Raw genomic sequence first — 20,661 nt, 5'->3', positions numbered from 1 at the left:
TATTTTCCAACCAGCGAACATCCAACCATCGAGTCATTCCATGTAGCGGACCCCCAACGAGCGAATCCCCACTGTATCATGCCAGGATCTGGGAATGTACCCGGTAGCAAAACTGCTTACAAGTAGCTTTTTCAAAACATGTTTGATAAACTCAAATCCCTTTTGGAGCAGAACAAGATAAATCCCATCCGCTCCTGGAGATTTGAAAGGAGCAAAACTGTTAAGTGCCCATTGAATCGATTCAGTAGTTACGATACTGCGAGCCGAGGCCAGAGACTCGTAACTACATGAAAAGACATTTGGTTCATCCGTAGATGCTATGTCCACACATCCGGGGAAGTGTGTATTGAATAAACATTCAAAAACTTCTTCATCAGAAGAAGTAAAGTCACCATTAGGTAAGCGAATTTCGTTCACTTGGAAATCCTTAGATTTTGCAAGGATTTTGTTCAGCCGACTAACTTCACTCTAACTGAAAACATTTGTACAAAGGTTTTTCCAGCCGGATCGTTCAGCAGAACGAAGAGCCTTCTTGTAAGCCTTGCGAGCCGACTTGAATGACTCTGATCCAGCTGGACGGCGTCTGTTCCAACTCCTTCTACACTGTTTCCTGAGCCTAGTCAGATCTGAATTCCACCATGGGGTCCCTCTTGTAGTCTTCACAGACCGCAGAGGACATGCTTCTTCAAAAGCTTCCATAATGTAGGATGTTGTAGTATCAACGGCATCATCCAAATCACTTGGATTTTCAATGGACGGAGAATATCCATGAAATTTGGTCGCAACCAATTCAATATAAAGTTCCCAGTTTGTTGACCGGGGTTTCCTAAAACGCAAAGTCTGCGCAGTTACATTTGAATGTTCAAAGAAGATGTAGCGATGATCAGATAATGATTTCTCATCTGATACATGCCAATTCGTCAACTCGTGACTGATTCTATTCGAGCAGAGCGTTATGTCTAACACTTCTTCTCTATTAGAAACCATGAAGGTTGGGCGATTGCCTATGTTAAGTAATCCAAGGTCTGTACTACTTAAGTATTCCATCAGACTGGAGCCTCTCAAATTGATATCTGAGCTGCCCCAGATGATGTGATGAGCATTGGCATCACTGCCCACAATCAGCGGAAGGCCTTTTGTTACGCAGTGTACGACAACTCGTTTGAAGTCATCCGTTGGGGATGGTTCATCATGTGGTAAATATACCGAACAATAGACGTATTTCCTGTTGAGGTCACCAACAGAAACATCAATTGTGACAGCACATACATCTCTGGTCGTCAACTCAGAAATGAGTGTAGCAACGATTGCTTTATTTACGAGCCCGCATGCGCGGGGCATGGAGCGCGAGTTTGCCATTTCAGGTTTGCTGAAAGTCGCAAAAACTGGGTCCACAAGGTTACCTAGATAGAAGTTTCCTCTACGAAAGTAGGGTTCTTGAACTAGCGCCACTTGGGCTGCACCATTTTGCATGAGTCTGCAAAGATTGATCGTTGCTGTTCTTTTATGCTGAAGATTAATCTGAGCTAACCTAACCGTAGCCACTACCCAAACTAGGCAGGATTAGGCTTTTTGCAATCTCAGCACGAAAAAGACCAGCAACGATAAAACCAGATCGGTATTTATTAAAAGTCGCCAAAGGCGAAAGAGCACAGAATTCACTGTGTAAAACGCATAATGCGAATCCATATAGGTGATTATTTAAATTAAATGTCAACATATTCATAATCCCACACTTATTAAGCCTCAGGATAGAGACTGAAGAAGGGAAGCCGATTATCTCGGAGAAACACAAGGTCACCTGTACCATTGCTCCGGGTAGCACAGGAAGGACTCAATACTGTGGAGGGCGCCCTGGTACCCCACAGGCTCCGTTAGCGGTTAGGTTTTATTTAGACCCCCCTAACCATTCATTCCTAGGCACGGTACGCATCACACCATGAATTAGGGGTCACCTGTGAGGTGGACTTTTACCACCGGAACAGGCAGTCCGTAGTGTTAATTCTTAGCCAGTTGAAACAACCGCTACCGACACTACGCGGCTATCTAAGCTGCTCGGGAAAAGGAGGTTAATATTGATGATGATTGATGGACAGAAAAAATCGGGTCTATACCGTATATTCTTTGACAAAGTTGTTAAACATAAAGTTTCAAGATTTAGAGCAAAAAAGTAAGAGATGGTAAGTTTCTTCCCGCATCAAATAATGCGGTTTTGATGTTTTAAATATGATTCATAGAAAGTTGTGTGTAGTCTTTTGATTCTGTTGCACGCCCCGTGGGCGAACGATGGAATTGGATTAACTTTCTCAGTACCAACATAAACGATCGATCTTTTTTCAACTTGCAATAAGGCTGATGCAAATATTAATTTTCTTTTATGTCCGATACCACTTGGAAGGTACGAGGGGGGGGGGATAAAAATAAATAAAGAACAAAAAATAAAAATAAAAAAAAAAGTTTTTTTTTCGAATTTTTATTTGTGACGATAGTTGTTAAACTTTTTTCAATCGTTCTGTGGATCATTATTTTAGCTATTTTTTACTTTTAAAAATTAAAAAACCTGATGTCATAAAAGAAAATTAATATTTGTATCAGTCTAACTTTATCAATTTTTATGACTCCACCACGGTTAAATCGGGAATCTAATATACTTTTCAGAAAGTTATGAATAATTTAAAAACTGGCGTAGTTTCAAAATAGTGCCAAAGATCTGACATAGTACTAGTAGTCCTAGGTGTTTAGGAATAATGTGGATTTTTAGCATATTATATTATTTATTTTTCTAAATGATTGTCACAGAAGTTAGCACAATAAGTAGTATTTAGAAAGTCATGACAAACTTGAACTAAAGTTGCACACACAAACAAACAAAAATAATGTTAGAATGTAATCGCCTTGTGCCAACACACGGTATTAGGGCACGGTTGCTTATGTGTTCCAAATACCGTGTTTCAGTTATAATTCCAAAATGGCGAAGTGAAATATATATTTTATTTCCCGAATCAATCATGCAAACCTCAATACCTCGTTTGATACAAAAGTTTTATTTTTTATGCGCTTCGTTCGTTCAATTGAGAAAAGTTTCAAAATGTGACCCGGCAGTCGGGGTCAGATGCACGGTATTTGGAACACTGGTATGTTTAACAACATCAACTTTAACTATGGTTAACATTTTCAAAATGGTTCAAATCATATTTTTTATGCAAAATATATAAAACGGTCTTCTATATGAAACATGAAAGATTTGAAAATAATCAAACGTTATTTTTATCTGATCGATTGAAACTTGAGTTTTTTTAACCTCACGGTAATAGAGCATGTCACGGTAATTGGGACTGTCGATAAATGAGTATTAGGGTGCCAATGGAATGTATGGGAAAAATTTTGCCATCAAATTTCAAAAAATGGTAGTGCTCAAAAGTTTTGTCTCCTCGAAAAAAGTCCCCATGCAAAATTTGAGCTCAATCGGACTTCATTAAGTGGACCCCCAAAGCGGTCAAAGTTTGGCTTTTTTGACCCATGAAAAATTTCCAAAGGGGGGTACATAAATTTTTTTTTTGATGCCAGATGTCTTAGAAATACATGAAACGTCGAGATCTGATGTTATTTGGAAAAAAAATTTTTTTTTTAAAATCGACCTTTTGGGACTTAGTAAATTTTTGAGTTGGGGGAGTGAATTGAATTTGAAATGAACGATTTGAATTCAATTGCTGAGAAATTCAAGGCAATTGTATTGAAACATATCCTATATCATTGTTGGCCACTGAAAGCATATTATATGTAATATTTCATTAGGGTGGTGCATTTACTTTCCATTAGGGTGGTCCTTTTTGTTAAAAAATAAAAAATAGAATTTTAATCGAATATTGAAGACAATAGTATTGGAACATCTCTCACATTATCGTAAGCCATTTTCTACATTTAATATGTGGTATTTTATTAGGGTTTACTTATTTTCCATTACAGTGGGCCTTTCTGTCGAAAAATCATAATTTGAATGGGCCATCATCGTAGGCCATTTCCTTCATTAGATTCGTGATATTTCATTGGGAAGGCTCACTTATATTCCATTACGGTGGTCCTTTGAAAAAAAATGAGAATTTGAATGGAATAATAAATACAAGAGTAATTAAACATCTCCTATGTCATCGCAGGCCACTGTTAACATATAATAAGTGATATTTCATTGGGGCTATTGTCCTCAGTTTTGCATAAGGGTGATCATTTAATTTGTAAATAAAAAAAAATATATTCTCAACAGATCTAACAAATCAACTTTGTTTGTATACTTTTGAATCATGATTCTTCATTGGCATGCAACTCTTCGTTAAGATATTTTCATTAAGGTTTTCATTTGAATAGCTAAAATAAAACGTTCCAATAACAATAATCAGTGAATTCAGTGAAGCACAACTCTAACTGCCATAATCAAAATACAGATAAAAAAGGAATGAAATAATTTTTGACGTATTCAAATTATGACAATAGCTTGATGGGCGACGATGAAGGGCAACAAAAGTGTTAAGTTTATATTTTCAAAAGAGATTCTCAGCCTTGGGCTCCTTCATTCCCGAAACAAAAGTACGTTGCCTTCTGCTTGCTATAGTACACCCGATTCGGTTGTGACAACGTAGGCAATTCCAGTTTTAACAATCAGTTCTCGTTTATTCTTCAAAGATGGAACAAAGTTCCTTATAGAAATTTCGTCGGAATTTCATATGGATTTTTTCGTTGGAGTTTTGAACGGAATTTTCTTTGGAGTTTCCTTTGGAATTTCCTTCGAAATTCCTTTTAAAATTTTTTATTGGACTTTTCTACGAAATTTCCTTTGAAATTTTCTACGGAATTTTCATCAAAATTGGAAATTCATCCTGAATTAGCTTCGGAATATCCTGTGGAATTTTCTTCGGTATCTTTAGAAGTGCCCTTTTGAATTTTCTGTGGTATTTCCTTCGAAATTTACTATGAAGTGTCCTTCGGAATTTCATTCTGAACTTTTCATTGGAATTTTCTTCGAAATTTACTTCGGAGTTTCTTTTCGAAATTTGCTTTGGAATTTTCTTTGGAGTTTCCTTCCGAATTTCTTCTAGAGTTTGTTTCGGAATTTCCTGTGTAATTATCTTTGGAGCTTCCTTCAGAATTGTATTCGAAATATTATTTGGAATTTCTTTCGAAGCATTGGTATTTACTTTGGAATTTCCTTCGAAATTTTCCTTGGAGCTTTCTTCGGAAATTCATTTGGGATTTCTTTTGGACCTTTGAAATTTAGTGCGGAATATTCTCAGAAATTTCATTTACAATTTTCTTTGGAATTTCTACCGAGTTTTCTTGAGAATTTCCTTACAAATTTGCTTTAGATATTCCATAGAAAATTCCTTAGAAATTTTCTACGAAATTTCCTTTTAACTTCCTTTTTTCATTGCAATTTGCTTCGGGATTTGCTTTGGAATTTTCTTTGGAATTTCCTTAAAAATTCTCTTTTGAATATGCTTTGGATATTTTTCAGAATTGTCGTCGGAATGTCCTTTGGAATGTGCTTCAGAATTTCTTTTAGAATTTTATTCAGTTTTTTTTAATTTTTTTTTCAGGATTTCCCTTATATTTTGAAAGTTTCCATCGAAGTTTCCTTTGGAATTTCTTTTGGAGCTGTGATTTTTTCTTCGCAATTTCCTTAGAAATTCCTTTTTGAATTTCATTCGGAATTTGCTTTGAATTTTTTTATGGAATTTCCTTTGGAATTTTCCACGGAATTTTCTTCGAAATTTCCTTTGGAATTTTTTACGCAATTTTCGTCAGAGTTTCCTCTGAAATTTGCTTCGGAAATTCCGTTGGATTTTTTTTAGTTTCCTTCGGAATTAACTTTGGAATTTCCGTCGAAATTTCCTTAAGAGTATCCTTTAAAATTCCTTTGCAGTTTTCTTTGAAACTACTTATCAAATTTTCTTCAGAATTTCCTTTGGAATTCCTTTATTACTTCCTTCAAAATTCTCTTTGAAATTTCTTTCGGAATTTCGTTTGAAGCTTACTTCCAAATTTGTTATAGAGTTTCCTCGGAATTTCCTTTGGAATAACCTTTGGAATTTCTTATGGAGATTTCGGAATTTTATTTAGAACTTTTGATTGGAATTTTTTACGGAATTTTCCTTTGGACTGTTTTACGTAATTTTCATCAGAATTTCCGTTGAATTTTCTCGGAATTCACTTTGGAATTTTCTTCGAATTGTTTTTTCGGAATTTTCTTAGGAGTATCCTTTAAAATTCCTTTGTATTCTTCAGAACTTCATATCTCATTTACTTCAGAATTTCCTTTGGAATTTCTTCATGAATTTCTTTCAGTAAGTTGCTTCAGGAAGTTATTTTGGATTTCTTTGAAATTACTTTCGGAATTATCTTCTTCAGTTCTTCAAAATTTTCTTCGGGGTTTCCTTTGGAATTTCTTTCGGAATTTCATCTGGAATTGCCTTCGGAATTTCCTTTAGAATTCGCTTCGGAAGTTCCTTTGAAATTTCTTATGGAATTTCCTTTGCAATTTCTTTTAGAGCTGGCTTCGGAATTTCATTTGGAATTTTCTGCGCAATTTTCGTCCGAGTTTTCTTTGGAATTTGCTTCGGAATATCCTTCAAAAATCCATTCTGATTTATTTTTATGAAATTTCTTTTTGAATTTGCTTTGGAATTTCTTTCGGGATTTGCTTTGGAATTTCGTTTGGAATTTCTTTTGGAGCTACCTTCGGGATTTGATTTGGAATTTTCTACGTTATTTTCGTCGGAATTTACTTTGCAATTTGCTTCGGAATTTCTTCTGGAGTTTTCTTCGGAATTCCTTTTGGAGCTTCATGCTAAATTTGATTCGGAATTTCATTTGAAGCTTTGAAATTATTTCGGAATTTTCTTCGGAAGTACCTCTATAATTTTCGTTTCCTCTGGAATTTCCTTCGGTATTTCCTTCGGAATTTTCTCTGGAATTTCCTTCGGAATTTTCTCTGGAATTTCCTTCGGAATTTTCTCTGGAATTTCCTTCGGAATATCCTCTGGAATTTCCTTCGGAATATCCTCTGGAATTTCCTTCGGAATTTCCTCAGGAATTTCATTCGGAATTTCCTTCCGTATTTCCCCTAGAATTTTCTTCGGAATTTCCTGCGAAATTTCCTCTGGAATTTCCTGCGAAATTTCCTCTGGAATTTCCTGAGAAATTTCGGCTGAAATTTCCTTCGGAATTTTCTCTGGAATTTCTTTCGGAATTTCCACTGAAATTTCCTTCAGAATTTCCACTGGAATTTCCTTCGTAATTCCCTCTGGAATTTCCGTTGGAATTTCCTTTGGAATTTCCTTCGGTATTTCCTTCAGAATTGTCTCTTGGATTTCCTTCGGAATTTGCAAAACTGAATTGGGAAGATCACTGAGGCTCAATGCTTGCTCTCTGAGATGAGTGCATCTGAAATCACGAAATAGCAAGCGGATTTTGTATGAGACGAGGACTCCGAACTGGTTCAGCTTAGTGAAGTGTTGCATTCGAATGAAAATCACGCAAAACTTTTCCAAAGGACCTTGCTAACAATGAGAGGCTTTCTAGAAAACTCTTTTGTTGTTAACTAAGTTACCTTCACATTTTTCGTCGAACATTACGCAAATATTATGTAGTAGTCCACACCATAATCTTTCGGTCTGTAGATATTAAGGTTGAAATTTTTACAATGACACCATAATTAAGGAAAGTGGACGAGACTGTTGCGAGAAATCATGGTTTCAAACTGTACGAAAAATGATGCACCCTAATGGTAAATGAGAGAAACTCCCTAATGAAATATGTTAAAAGTGTCCTACGATGATGTCGCATATCAAATGGAACTAGAGGCGCATGAATTCAGAGGAATTTAAAGTCTCTCTAAACAAAAATGAAGACAATGGCCTACGATTATAAAAGAGGTGTTAAAATACTAAACGAATCAAATTCAAAATTTCTTGATTTTTTTTTTAATTTTCGGCAAACAATACAAAAAAAAAAGTGAGCCATCCTAATAAAATATCACGAATCTAATGAAGGAAATGCCTTACGATGATGAAAGAGGTGATAAAATACTATTGTTTTTGATATCCCATTCAAATTATGATTTTTCGACAGAAAGGCCCACCCTAATGGAAAATAAGAGAACCACCCTAATAAAATACCACATATTAAATGTAGAAATTGGCTTACGATAATGTGAGAGATGTTCCAATACTATTGTCTTCAATATTCAATTAAAATTCTATTTTTTTTCAACAAAAAGGACCACCCTAATGGAAAGTAAATGAACCACCCTAATGAAATATCACATATAATATGCTTTCAGTGGCCAACAATGATATAGGATATGTTTCAATACTATTGCCTTCAATTTCTCTGCAATTGAATTCAAATCGTTCATTTCAAATTCAATTCACTCCCCCAACTCAAAAATTTACTAAGTTCAAAAAGGTCGATTTTTTCAAAAAAAAAAATTTCCAAATAACACCAGATCTCGACGTTTCATGCATTTCTAAGACATCTGGCATCAAAAAAAAAATCGATTTTGGAAATTTCATGTGACCCCCCCCCCCCTTGGGAGATTTTTCATGGGTCAAAAAAGCCAAACTTTGACCGCTTTGGGCTCCACTTAATGAAGTCCGATTGACCTCAAATTTCGCATGGGGACTTTTTTCGAGGAGACAAAACTTTTGAGCACTACCATTTTTTGAAATTCGAAAAATCGATTTTCATTGGCACCCTAATGAGTATCAATCAAGGTGTCAATCTTCTGAAAACGGATCAGAAGTTCATTTTCTACTTATCTGGACTCACTCAGCTACCAATAAATTCCCTGTATGATTCATCCAAAGATTTCTTTAAAAATTCAATAAAAATTGCTCCACAATTGTTTTAGGAATTCTATCAGTTATTTTTCAAAGTATCTATGCTAAAAGTTGTGAAAAAAAACCGCTGACAGTTTCATTATGACATTTAGGTAAGGTACCGCGGGGTAAGTGGGTAAATGTGGTAAGTGAAAATAATTGGTATATTTCACTGAATATTTGAATTAACGTTTTAAACTCATGCGTAAAGCTTTAAGGCCATTGAGAACATTACGATAGGCAAGAGATTTCTGAGATTTTTCAGTCATTATTGCATAATAGAAAGAAATATTGTTAACCTGTCAAATAGTACTCCGTAACAAGTTGGCGGCGAGCAATCTTATTTTAATATTTTCAGTTGAAAAAAATTGCGAAAAATAATTTTTTGTACCACTTCTAAGTTGTCCCCTCTGACAGTTTTAAACTGCAATAAAAAAGTTTTAGAAATAATTTGACATAGACCTAAAAATAACTAAATTGAAACACTGTAAATTTTCTAATCACGTGGGGCAAGTGAAAAGTTTCTCAATAGAGATATAAATATAAAAGGTTCGCAATTATCATAGAACAACAGAACGTGCTTATAATTTAAGAAACACTATACTCGAAGCGTTAAAAGCTATTATCATGGCAACTTCTCTAAAAAAGGTTGCCAAATATTACGATATTAATATGTTTACTTCGGACAGCCGATTAAAAGGAAGACGTTGATTGAAAAGTTCCAATATAAGAGAACGCACGGAAATTATGTGGAATGTCTGTGTAAAGCTAGTTCAAAACATAAAAATGGGGTGTAGATGTATCCACATAAAAAAGTTTCTAAGTACTTTATTGAAGGATTCCGTTTGATTTCTCTCGAAGAGTTATCTGACGTCATATCCGATTTTCTTAAAACCAAATAATGAGCGATGGAAATTCTACAGAGCAGAAATGCAATTGCTGTCCCATGATGTAAGAACTAACATTGGAAATGTTGCAGTTATAATGTTGCCGAATCATTTCAAAAATCATAACTGAACAGAAGAAAATTCAAGTAACAAGAATAAAATTTACTTTGTTTACATGTTACTTATGGTCCTATAACACTTCCCCGAATACCATTACCCCGAAAACCATCACCCCGAAAACCAGTACCCCGAAAACCATTACCCCGAATGCAACGTTACCCCGAATGACACATTACCCCGAAAACCATTACCCCGAAAACCATTACCCCGAAAACCATTACCCCGAAAACCAGTTCCCCGAATGCGACACTTCCCCGAAAGTCAGTTATGCACATCAAGAAATTCTTCAAAGACGCTCGCGAATTTGAGCCTAAAATTCCATCTCTCTCGTTCTATGTACGACAAGCGAGGTTTTTCTGGCAGTGTTAAAATAATTGTCGGCGTAATAACTACTAATATTTCTATCTGTAATTTTTTATTCTTTCAATCATCGGCTGTTCTTTCGAGGTTGTATAATGCCAGAGTGTACGTAATGATTTTCCCTTCTTTGAGTTATAGAACAGCCGAGTTGTACTGTTTTAGTTAAATTTTGAGCGATAGCCGCCAAAAAAGTCGACTGGCACAATTGTCTTGAGCGAAATTCAAAGTTGACAGTGACTTCAGACGGGCGACCTTGAAAATAAGCTCCTGCATTACTTGTCAGTATTACATCTTGTAGGTATTACAACTTCCAACAAGAGAATTGTCCTTCTTTTAATTATCGACTATTCTTTCAAAAGTTGCGCTTGTATAGTGACTATCGGCATCATAATTTTTAACGTTTTCATCAATGATTTTTTCTTCTTTTATCATCGGCTGTTCTTTAGCGATGCATTTATAAATAGTTGTCAGTATAATAGTCTAGTGCCATTCCAGAATAAGTTGATCATCAATTGATATAACGCATTTGAAAGAGGGCGGTAGAGGTCTCTGACATTAACAAGTGAAAACAAATTCAGTACCAGCATTATCAGCAGTTCGAAAAATGTAACAATGAATCTGTGAACACAGCCATCCTCACAAAATTAAATTAATAAATCTTTGATAACAAATTGTATTTCCTTAGCGGCTTCCAGGCTAGTACCGTTATCTAATATCATTGAGTAAAGTATATTTTGAAGTAGGGAACACTTCGTCATATAGAGGAGGAGTTTTCTACTTCCGAATCTTTAGATTCTTTTTGTCATATACATTAGCGACAATTTGATAGACAATGACCTCCAACGAACAAGAGAAGACGTGCTTAACCTAAACTAATTATTAAAAAAATGTATGGTGTTGATTTATCGAATCTTCATTTTGAATTTTTCGGGGCAAGAAAATTCGGGGAAATGGTATTCGGGGTAACGGACTATTCGGGGTAATGGATTTCGGGGTATTGGTTTTCGGGGTACTTGACCATTCGGGGTATTGACTTTCGGGGTGATGGTTTTCGGGGTAATGGTATTCGGGGAAGTGTTATAGGATCGTTACTTATGTTATTGTTCATTGGGACGCCCTAACAAATGTTAAAGGTAATAGAAGTCGTGAATGTAACTGTTAGTTTTTGAATTTATTGGTCAAAACGATAAACTTTTCACTTGCCCCACCTGTGGGGCATGTGAAAAGTAAAGAGACATTTTTCAAAAACTTTTTCTGTACTTTTTTCTTCAATTTTACAAAAAATCAAATTCAGCATACTGCTTATATTTGGTAGGAGTCAAGCTAAAAAATATACACGACCTCATTTGTTTTAATTTAAGGTCTCTAGAATTTGAAGAATCCCAACTATGCGAAATCCATTACCCCCTTGCCCCACGGTACCTTATTCCCAAAGATTTTACTATTTAACCTTCAGTGTAGAGTGTTATACAGTCAGGTCTCCTATTAGACACATGGTTGGGGGGCGTGATAGGAATCTACGTTATAGGAGACCCAGGGCTTATGGGTGTTGAGGATCATCCTTTTAGTTGAGAACTTGGCCGGTAGGGGCGCTTTTTCTGATTTGCACTATATGAACCATGACGAATAAGAATGCAAAATTGTGTAACATATGATATCTCTAGACCCTGATGTTTTGGAAGGTTGGTGTCTTCGGAAGAGTTGTTCAGTAGCTCAAGGGCTGACATGCGGTGGTTTTTTCTGATACGGAATTACGCCACCAGGCGGCGCTAGTGGGCATGAAATTTTTGTTTTGCGCATAGCTCAGTAGCCTGACCACTTAGAAAGATGGCGTCTTCGGCAAAGTTGCTCAGTATCACAAGGGCTAACATTATTTGAGCCGAAAGTTTCCAAATTTTGCCACTAGGGGGCGCTAGTGAGCAAAGAATTTTTGTTTCGCGGATAGCTAAGTAGCCTGACTACTTAGAGAGATGGCGTCTTCGGCAAAGTTGCTCAGTATCACAAGGGATACTGAGCAACTTTGGTGGCTGCTTGGGCACGTCAGGAGTTAATCATCAATATTAACCTCCTTTTCCCGAGCAGCTTAGATAGCCGCGTAGTGTCGGTAGCGGTTGTTTCAACTGGCTAAGAATTAACACTACGGACTGCCTGTTCCGGTGGTAAAAGTCCACCTCACAGGTGACCCCTAATTCATGGTGTGATGCGTACCGTGCCTAGGAATGAATGGTTAGGGGGGTCTAAATAAAACCTAACCGCTAACGGAGCCTGTGGGGTACCAGGGCGCCCTCCACAGTATTGAGTCCTTCCTGTGCTACCCGGAGCAATGGTGCAGGTGACCTTGTGTTTCTCCGAGATAATCGGCTGCCCTTCTTCAGTCTCTATCTTGAGGCTTAATAAGGGTGGGATTATGAATATGTTGACATTTAATTTAAATTATCACCTATATGGATTCGCATTATGCGTTTTACACAGTGTATTCTGTGCTCTTTCGCCTTTGGCAACTTTAAATAGATACCGATCTGGTTTTTTCGTTGCTGGTCTTTTTCGTGCTGAGATTGCAAAAAGCTTAATCCTGCCTAGTTTGGGTAGTGGCTACGGTTAGGTTAGCTCAGATCAATCTTCAGCATAAAAGAACAGCAACGATCAATCTTTGCAGACTCATGCAAAATGGTGCAGCCCAAGTGGCGCTAGTTCAAGAACCCTACTTTCGTAGAGGGAACTTCTATCTAGGTAACCTTGTGGACCCAGTTTTTGCTACTTTTAGCAAGCTTGAAATGGCAAACTCGCGCTCCATGCCCCGCGCATGCGTGCTCGTTAATAAAGCAATCGTTGCTACACTCATTTCTGAGTTAACTACCAGAGATGTATGTCTGTCACAATCGATGTTTCTGTTGGTGCCCTCAACAGGAAATACGTCTATTGTTCGGTATATTTACCACATGATGAACCATCCCCAACGGATGACTTCAAACGAGTTGTCGTACACTGCGTAACAAAAGGCCTTCCGCTGATTGTGGGCAGTGATGCCAATGCTCATCACATCATCTGGGGCAGCTCGGATATCAATTTGAGAGGCTCCAGTCTGATGGAATACTTATGTAGTACAGACCTTGGATTACTTAACAGAGAAGAAGTGTTAGACATAACGCTCTGCTCGAATAAAATCAGTCACGAGTTGACGAATTGGCATGTATCCGATGAGGAATCATTATCTGATCATCGCTACATCTTCTTTGAACATTCAAATGTAACTGCGCAGACTTTGCGTTTTAGGAATCCCCGGTCAACAAACTGGGAACTCTACATTGAATTGGTTGCGACCAAATTTCATGGATATTCTCCGTCCATTGAAAATCCAAGTGATCTGGATGATGCCGTTGATACTACAACATCCTACATTATGGAAGCTTTTGAAGAAGCATGTCCTCTGCGGTCTGTAAAGAATACAAGAGGGACCCCATGGTGGAATTCCGATCTGACTAGACTCAGGAAACAATGTAGAAGGAGTTGGAACAGACGCCGTTCAGCTGGATCAGAGTCGTTCAAGTCAGCTCGCAAGGCTTACAAGAAGGCTCTTCGTTCTGCTGAACGATCCGGCTGGAAAAACCTTTGTACAAATTTTTCCAGTTTGAGTGAAGTCAGTCGGCTGAACAAAATTCTTGCAAAATCTAAGGATTTCCAAGTGAACGAAATTCGCTTACCTAATGGTGACTTTACTTCTTCCGATGAAGAAGTTTTAGAATGTTTATTCAATACACACTTCCCCGGATGTGTGGACATAGCATCTACAGATGAACCAAATGTCTTTTCATGTAGTTACGAGTCTCTGGCCTCGGCTCGCAGTATCGTAACTACTGAATCGATTCAATGGGCACTTAATAGTTTTGCTCCTTTCAAATCTCCAGGAGCGGATGGGATTTATCCTGTTCTGCTCCAAAAGATATTTGAGTCTATCAAACATGTTTTGAAAAAGCTACTTGTAAGCAGTTTTGCTACCGGGTACATTCCCAGATCCTGGCGTGAGATTACTGTAAAGTTTATCCCGAAAGGAGGACGTGCGTCGTATGAAGAAGCGAAGAGTTTTAGACCAATCAGTCTGACCTATTTTCTTCTGAAATGTCTGGAACGCATTATCGATCATCACATCCGTGATGTTTATTTGGCAGGCATGCCTCTTCATGTGAATCAACATGCTTACCAATCTGGAAAGTCCACTGTGACTCTTTTACACAAAGTTGTATACGATATCGAGAAAGCATTCGCTCAGAAGCAATCGTGCTTGGGTGTTTTCTTGGATATTGAGGGTGCCTTTGATAACGTGTCTTTCGATGCCATATTGGAAGCCGCACGAAACCATGGGCTACCTACAATGATTACCAATTGGATTCATCAAATGCTCAAAAACCGACATCTCTTCTCGACATTGCGTCAAGCAGCGATTCGAAAATTGAGTGTTTGCGGATGCCCCCAAGGGGGAGTCTTGTCACCATTTTTGTGGAATCTCGTAGCAGATACGCTATTGAGGCAACTCAATAATTGCGGTTTTCCAACTTATGGATTTGCCGACGACTATCTAGCTCTGATAGTTGGTATGTGCATAAGCACCCTATTCGACCTGATGCAAAGTGCTCTTCAGGTAGTCGAGAGTTGGTGTCGCAAATATGGCCTTTCGGTTAACCCGAATAAAACATCTATTGTTCTTTTTACGGAAAGACGAAACCGCGATGGAATTCGACCTTTACGTCTTTTTGGCACTGAGATTAATGTGACTGATCAAGTAAAGTATGTCGGAGTCATTCTAGATTCCAAACTTTTATGGACAGCTCACATTGATTTCAGAGTCAAAAAAGCTTGTATGGCCTTCGGTCAATGCCGGCGAACCTTTGGTAAAACTTGGGGCCTCAAACCCAAATATATCAAATGGATTTACACAACAGTTGTTCGACCAATATTGGCATATGGATGTCTTGTGTGGTGGCAAAAGGGCGAAGTGAGAACAATCCAATCAAAATTGGGCCATCTCCAAAGGATGTGCTTGATGGCGATGTCTGGTGCGTTCTCTACAACTCCCACAGCAGCGCTCGAGGCCCTTTTCGACGTTGCACCACTACACATATATCTTTAACAAGAAGCACTTTCTTGCTCTTACCGTTTATGGATCTACTGGAGAAAAATCCAGTGAATCGTAGATCTACACACACTTCGTTGTTTCCACTTTTGGTGAATTGGGACAAAATTGTCCTTGCTCCAAGTGATCTCACAATTGCTTGTAACTTTCCTTACAGGACATTTACCACACAATTCCCTTCACGGGAAGAGTGGACGTCTGGCTATTTGGAAAGAAGTATATCAAACAATATAGTATGTTACACTGATGGCTCCCTTCTTGAAGGTAGAGCTGGTGCAGGAGTATATTCTCGTGAGCTAAGGCTGAATCAGTTTTACTCACTTGGTAGAAACTGCACCGTTTTTCAGGCGGAAATATTTGCTCTTATGTGTGGAGTGCAATCAGCACTTCAACAGCGCGTAATGGGTAAAGTCATATACTTCTGTTCAGATAGTCAGGCTGCTATAAAAGCTCTCGCTTCGGCCAACTCAAGGTCGAAGCTTGTTATCGCATGTCGAACTCAAATTGAGGAACTGAATTCAGTCAACTCTGTAAACCTTGTATGGGTACCTGGCCATTCTTCCATCGCTGGTAATAAATTGGCTGATGAGCTAGCTCGCGATGGAGCATCGCATGACTTCATTGGCCCTGAGCCGGCTATTCCAATTTCGAAGTGCTGGGTGAAGCTTCAAATAAACTCTTGGGCGGCAACTCAGCACAAGCAATATTGGAATAGTTTGGAGTCGTGTCGTCAAACAAAATTGTATATTACTGAACGATCTCCAAAGGTGGCGAAGTATTTAACAAATCTGTCAAAGCAGAATTGCAGTCTCTTGGTCAGAGCGTTGACAGGCCACTGCCGACTCAACTATCACATGGCAAATATTCAGCGTGCTGACTCATTTGTGTGTGATAGTTGTGACTCCGATTATGGAACTTCGTATCACCTGATATGTAACTGTCCAGTTTTTGCGCAAATGCGATTCCAATTACTTGGTAAACACTTATTAAGTGAAACTGAATACAGAAGCCTGAATCTTCAGGACATCCTGTTATTCTTAACCCGCTGTGGTAATGAGCTATAGGCTCTCTTTACGCTCATGCGTTTCGCAGTGCCCTTTTTAGGGCGCTGTTCGAACCCATTGTGGTATGGAGCTACATGCTCTCATTTCGATTATGCGATCTTCCCTCTTCAAGGGACCCCACTCCTATTTCCTCCCATCTTTCCCTTCCCTTTCCTCTCCCATCGGGTAGATGATGAAATAGGCTCAAATATGGCGATGGCACAAATCTCCCAACTGGTGGGGAACGTGCCTTTGGAACCGGCCTTCTGATACCTGATACCTGTGATACTGAGCAACTTTGCCGAAGACGCCATCTTTCTAAGTGGTCAGGCTACTGAGCTATGCGCAAAACAAAAATTCTTTGCTCACTAGCGCCGCCTGGTGGCAAAATTTCGAAACTTTCGGCTCCAATAATGTTAGGGATGGTACACAAATTATGTCACGCTAAATTTCAACTTTTTTGGCCCCCTCCCCCCCCTTTGTCACGATTTTTGTATGAGTCCTCCGAAATTTTTGTAAGGCTTGTCACACTTGGCTTGACCCCCTCCCCCACCTCGGAGCGTGACGTAATTTGTGCATGACCCCTTAGCCCTTGTGATACTGAGCAACTTTGCCGAAGACGCAATCTTTTCAGGCAAAAATCGTTGCAATCTTCTATTGCCACGATTAATGCGTTATATGTTTAGGTTAAGTTAGGTTAAGTAAATTGAAATCAACTCACCTGTAAAAAATCTGAACTGCTACGGCAAATAAAATGTAATATGTTGTTAATAAAATGTTAATATAATCTTAAATTTTGTTTTACCAAATTAGGATGATAGTGTTGTCTAATAACACAGAACACCTAGATATAAGAAACGAATGTAATGTTTGGAATGATACTAATAAAGAAAAAAAAAGGAATTGCCGTACAGTGAAGATTTGGTCCGTCGTCAAGCGGCCGTTGATGAAACCAGCTTGATAACTTCCCACAAACTCATTTGCTATTGGTGATAGATGACGGAAGATAATCTGGGATAGCACTCTGTGTAGGGGGCATTCAGGATAGTGATCGCACGATAGTTTTCACATTCCAGTTTGTCATGATCTCAATGAGTTTGAAAACTTCAGCGAGTAAAAAAACTATCCAATTATTATTCAAAGGTGCAAGGTTTAGATAAAATTTCAATCTTTTCCATGTATGGTTTGGCTAATCACTTCTAATGTACATTCCCTTCTTTTAGATCGGCAGTCAACGAACATCTTCCAGAAATGGTCGCACAACTGAAGCTGGATGTGGCTTCCCCCAAGAAACAAGGTCCATCCCAGGCCCAACTGGACGGGGAATCCGATCAACAGAAAAGCTCCAATAACACCAACAAAGACCAGAAGGACGCGACCCCACCGGAGCACACAGTCGAGGACATTTCCAGCGCCCTGGAAGCATACGGCCTACCGACATCGTTCGGTAAATCCACCAAAAAGACCACCGGCCGCGGCGATGACGAAGATGACCCACCGGAAGATCGGCCGGTCAATCTGAAGCGAAGCCACGAAAGTGACACCGAGGAAACACCAAACGACCGGCTGAAGGCCGCCTTCGAACTGATGGGTTACGCCTTTTCCGATCCGGCTAACAAAAGCGACTCGGCCGATTCGATCATCAACATCACCGGCGAGGTGGTCTACCGGAAGAAGCACATACGACTGCACAATCGGGTGCTGAAGATGAAGCACCACAAGCCGAAGCATACGTACTTCGATGACGATGGAAACGAAATTGCGCCGCCTGCGGGGTCGGAGAAGGAAGAAGCCGCTCCGGAGGCGCTGATGCACACTTCCTCCGACGATGACGATCCGAGTGGGGCGGCTGTGCCGTCCAGGAGCGTATCGTCCAGTGTCCGTTCCAGTACTATTTTGGAGTACAGTCAGCTACAGAACAAGGAATCGGAATCGCAGGAAGAGGACGAGGGTCCGAAGGGAGGGCAGGACGAAAATGCACCTTCGGAAGAACCACTGGATGAGAATGTGGTTGTACCGGTAAGTTGATTTCCTATTTTTGGAATAAACCTGTGCGGTGGCCGCTTTTACTTAGGGATTCGCAATATAACTTAATAATCATGGTACGATTTCAGCCTCCCGCCAAGAAGGAGAAAAAGAAGAAGCGCAAGCCGAAGTTCGTGGCCAGCCTCCCAGCAGAAATCGCCAACGACAAGTCGCTCCTCAAGTACTGGTACAAGCGCTTCTCGCTCTTCTCGCTGTTCGACGCCGGCATCAAGCTGGACCGGGAAAGTTGGTTCTCCGTGACGCCGGAAAAGGTGGCCTCGCACACGGCCGAACGTTGCCGCTCGGATCTGATCGTGGACGCCTTCTGTGGCTGCGGCGGCAATTCCATTCAGTTTGCCTTCACCTGCCAGAAGGTGATCGCGATCGACATCGACCCGAAGAAGATCGAGATGGCCAAACATAACGCGGCGGTTTATGGGGTGGCCGATCGGATCGAGTTCATCACCGGAAACTTCCTGCAGCTGGCGGACAAGTTACGAGCGGATGTTATTTTTCTGTCGCCGCCATGGGGCGGTCCCAGCTACCTAAAGGACGAAGTGTACGATCTGGAAACGTCGTTGATTCCGGTCCCGGCGACGGAACTGATGCGCAAAGCCCGCATGGTAAGTCGGAATGTGGCCATGTACTTGCCGCGGAATTCCAACACCCAGCAGCTGACCATGCTGGCCGGACCGAACAACGCGGTCGAAATCGAGCAGAACTTCCTCGATCGGAAGCTGATCGCACTGACCGCCTATTACGGTGATCTCCTGAACGAGTGAGTGAGTTAAGCAAGGGTGTGCTGTAAGGTAGAGCAAGCAACTAATGAACAATTTGGGGTGTTCCAAAATTTCGCTTTGTCGGAAAACCTTTCGCTGAATGAATATAAGACTATTGCTTATACACACTTATCTATAAGCTAATTTTTACATCCAACAGATTGTCGATCCATAAGAATTTCGTAGTAAAAACAAATGTACATAGTCTCGTGATTATATGAAATATAAAAACAGATTTTTACACGGTTTTTACGGTGTGATTCCAGAACTAGTGAGTTCAGAACTAGTTGAAGCATCCTTTATGAGGTCCTAAGGTCAAAATCTATTCAAGCTCGAATCAGATGGCTCATGGTCTTAAAGGTGTTTCCTCTAAATGTCGTTTCTCAGAGTTCCCTCCATACAAAAATGTGTATCCTTAGCTACCATTTGAAGGCTGAGCCTCTTAAGTTGTCTGACAAAGTGAAATTTCGGGACACCCTAATGAACATGCAAACACAGGCAGATTTAAGCTTTTAGAAGGATTTTTTGTGTTCAATTTTTTTACATATAAACAGATACTTAAGTATAAACGGAAAATCAGAACTAAATATCAGCTCGATAGCAATAGTCACCAGACGACAGATTTTTATTTTTATTTTTTTAAATCTAGCAGTAACATGAAGAGGAATTTAAAGATGATTTTAGCCGAATTCTGTTTCGATTTTTCAGTTAGCCAATTTTTCATCAGCGCATTTAACGTAACTACCCAACTCCCGGTAGCGTTAACGATTTACAACAGCAAAGCTACTTACTATTAATATTTAACGACAATCTCGTCTTACTTTTACGTTCATAGGACTAAGTTAGACAGTTTAAAACTCTCAACTAGAACATTCTCTTTATGTTTCTTTTCCCATAGCAAATGAATCGCAACAAGTTTTATTATTAATTCTAGACTCTAGGTAAGAAATCGCAACATCAAAGCCCAGATAGGATTGAAATTATTATTACGAATAATTAAGGCGGACGATGAAAATGGTCACCCACCCACTCGTAACCTGTGTCTCGCTCAGATTGTGCAGAAATAAATGGAAATCGTGTGGATCATGACAGCCGCAGACAAGGTTTTCATGCTTGAATCTATCCGAAATTCCCTTATTCGGAGTTGGAGACACCGAGAACACGAAACTAGAGCAAATGCAGATGAAGTAACCATCTATGTAGCCATAGAACTCATATCTTTACCGTGGTTTTGTTAATGATAAGTTTTGATATCGATATAAGTGATGATCGACACAACGGCCGCTCAACGACAGACCAAATCCTCACTGTACGTCAGATGCTTCCGAAATGCCGTGAATGCCAGGTCCCAACGCATCACCTGTTCGTCGATATTAAAGTGGCATACGACAGCATCGGCCGGAAAGAGCTATGGAAAATTATGGGCGAGTACAGCTTTCCCGAGAAGCT

At 39.4% G+C, this 20,661-nt stretch overlaps 1 protein-coding gene across 1 annotated transcript in view; it reads left to right on the top strand.

Annotated features, from left to right (window-relative positions):
• LOC5575277 (trimethylguanosine synthase) overlaps positions 1–20,309 on the top strand; it is a 42,675-nt gene extending 22,366 nt beyond the window's left edge. Inside the window, exons 4-5 of the mRNA XM_021853298.1 lie at positions 17,632–18,427; positions 18,523–20,309. Of these exons, the coding sequence (XP_021708990.1) occupies positions 17,632–18,427; positions 18,523–19,215 (1,489 nt within the window). The 3' untranslated portion in view covers positions 19,216–20,309. The remainder of the gene's footprint in view (positions 1–17,631; positions 18,428–18,522) is intronic.
• The last annotated feature ends 352 nt before the right edge of the window (positions 20,310–20,661 follow it).

The sequence above is a fragment of the Aedes aegypti genome, chromosome 3, assembly GCF_002204515.2.
Source record: "Aedes aegypti strain LVP_AGWG chromosome 3, AaegL5.0 Primary Assembly, whole genome shotgun sequence".
Classification (NCBI taxonomy): domain Eukaryota; kingdom Metazoa; phylum Arthropoda; class Insecta; order Diptera; family Culicidae; genus Aedes; species Aedes aegypti.
Note: the sequence above shows the minus strand (reverse complement) of the source record. Positions and strands in the feature narration are given on the sequence as shown.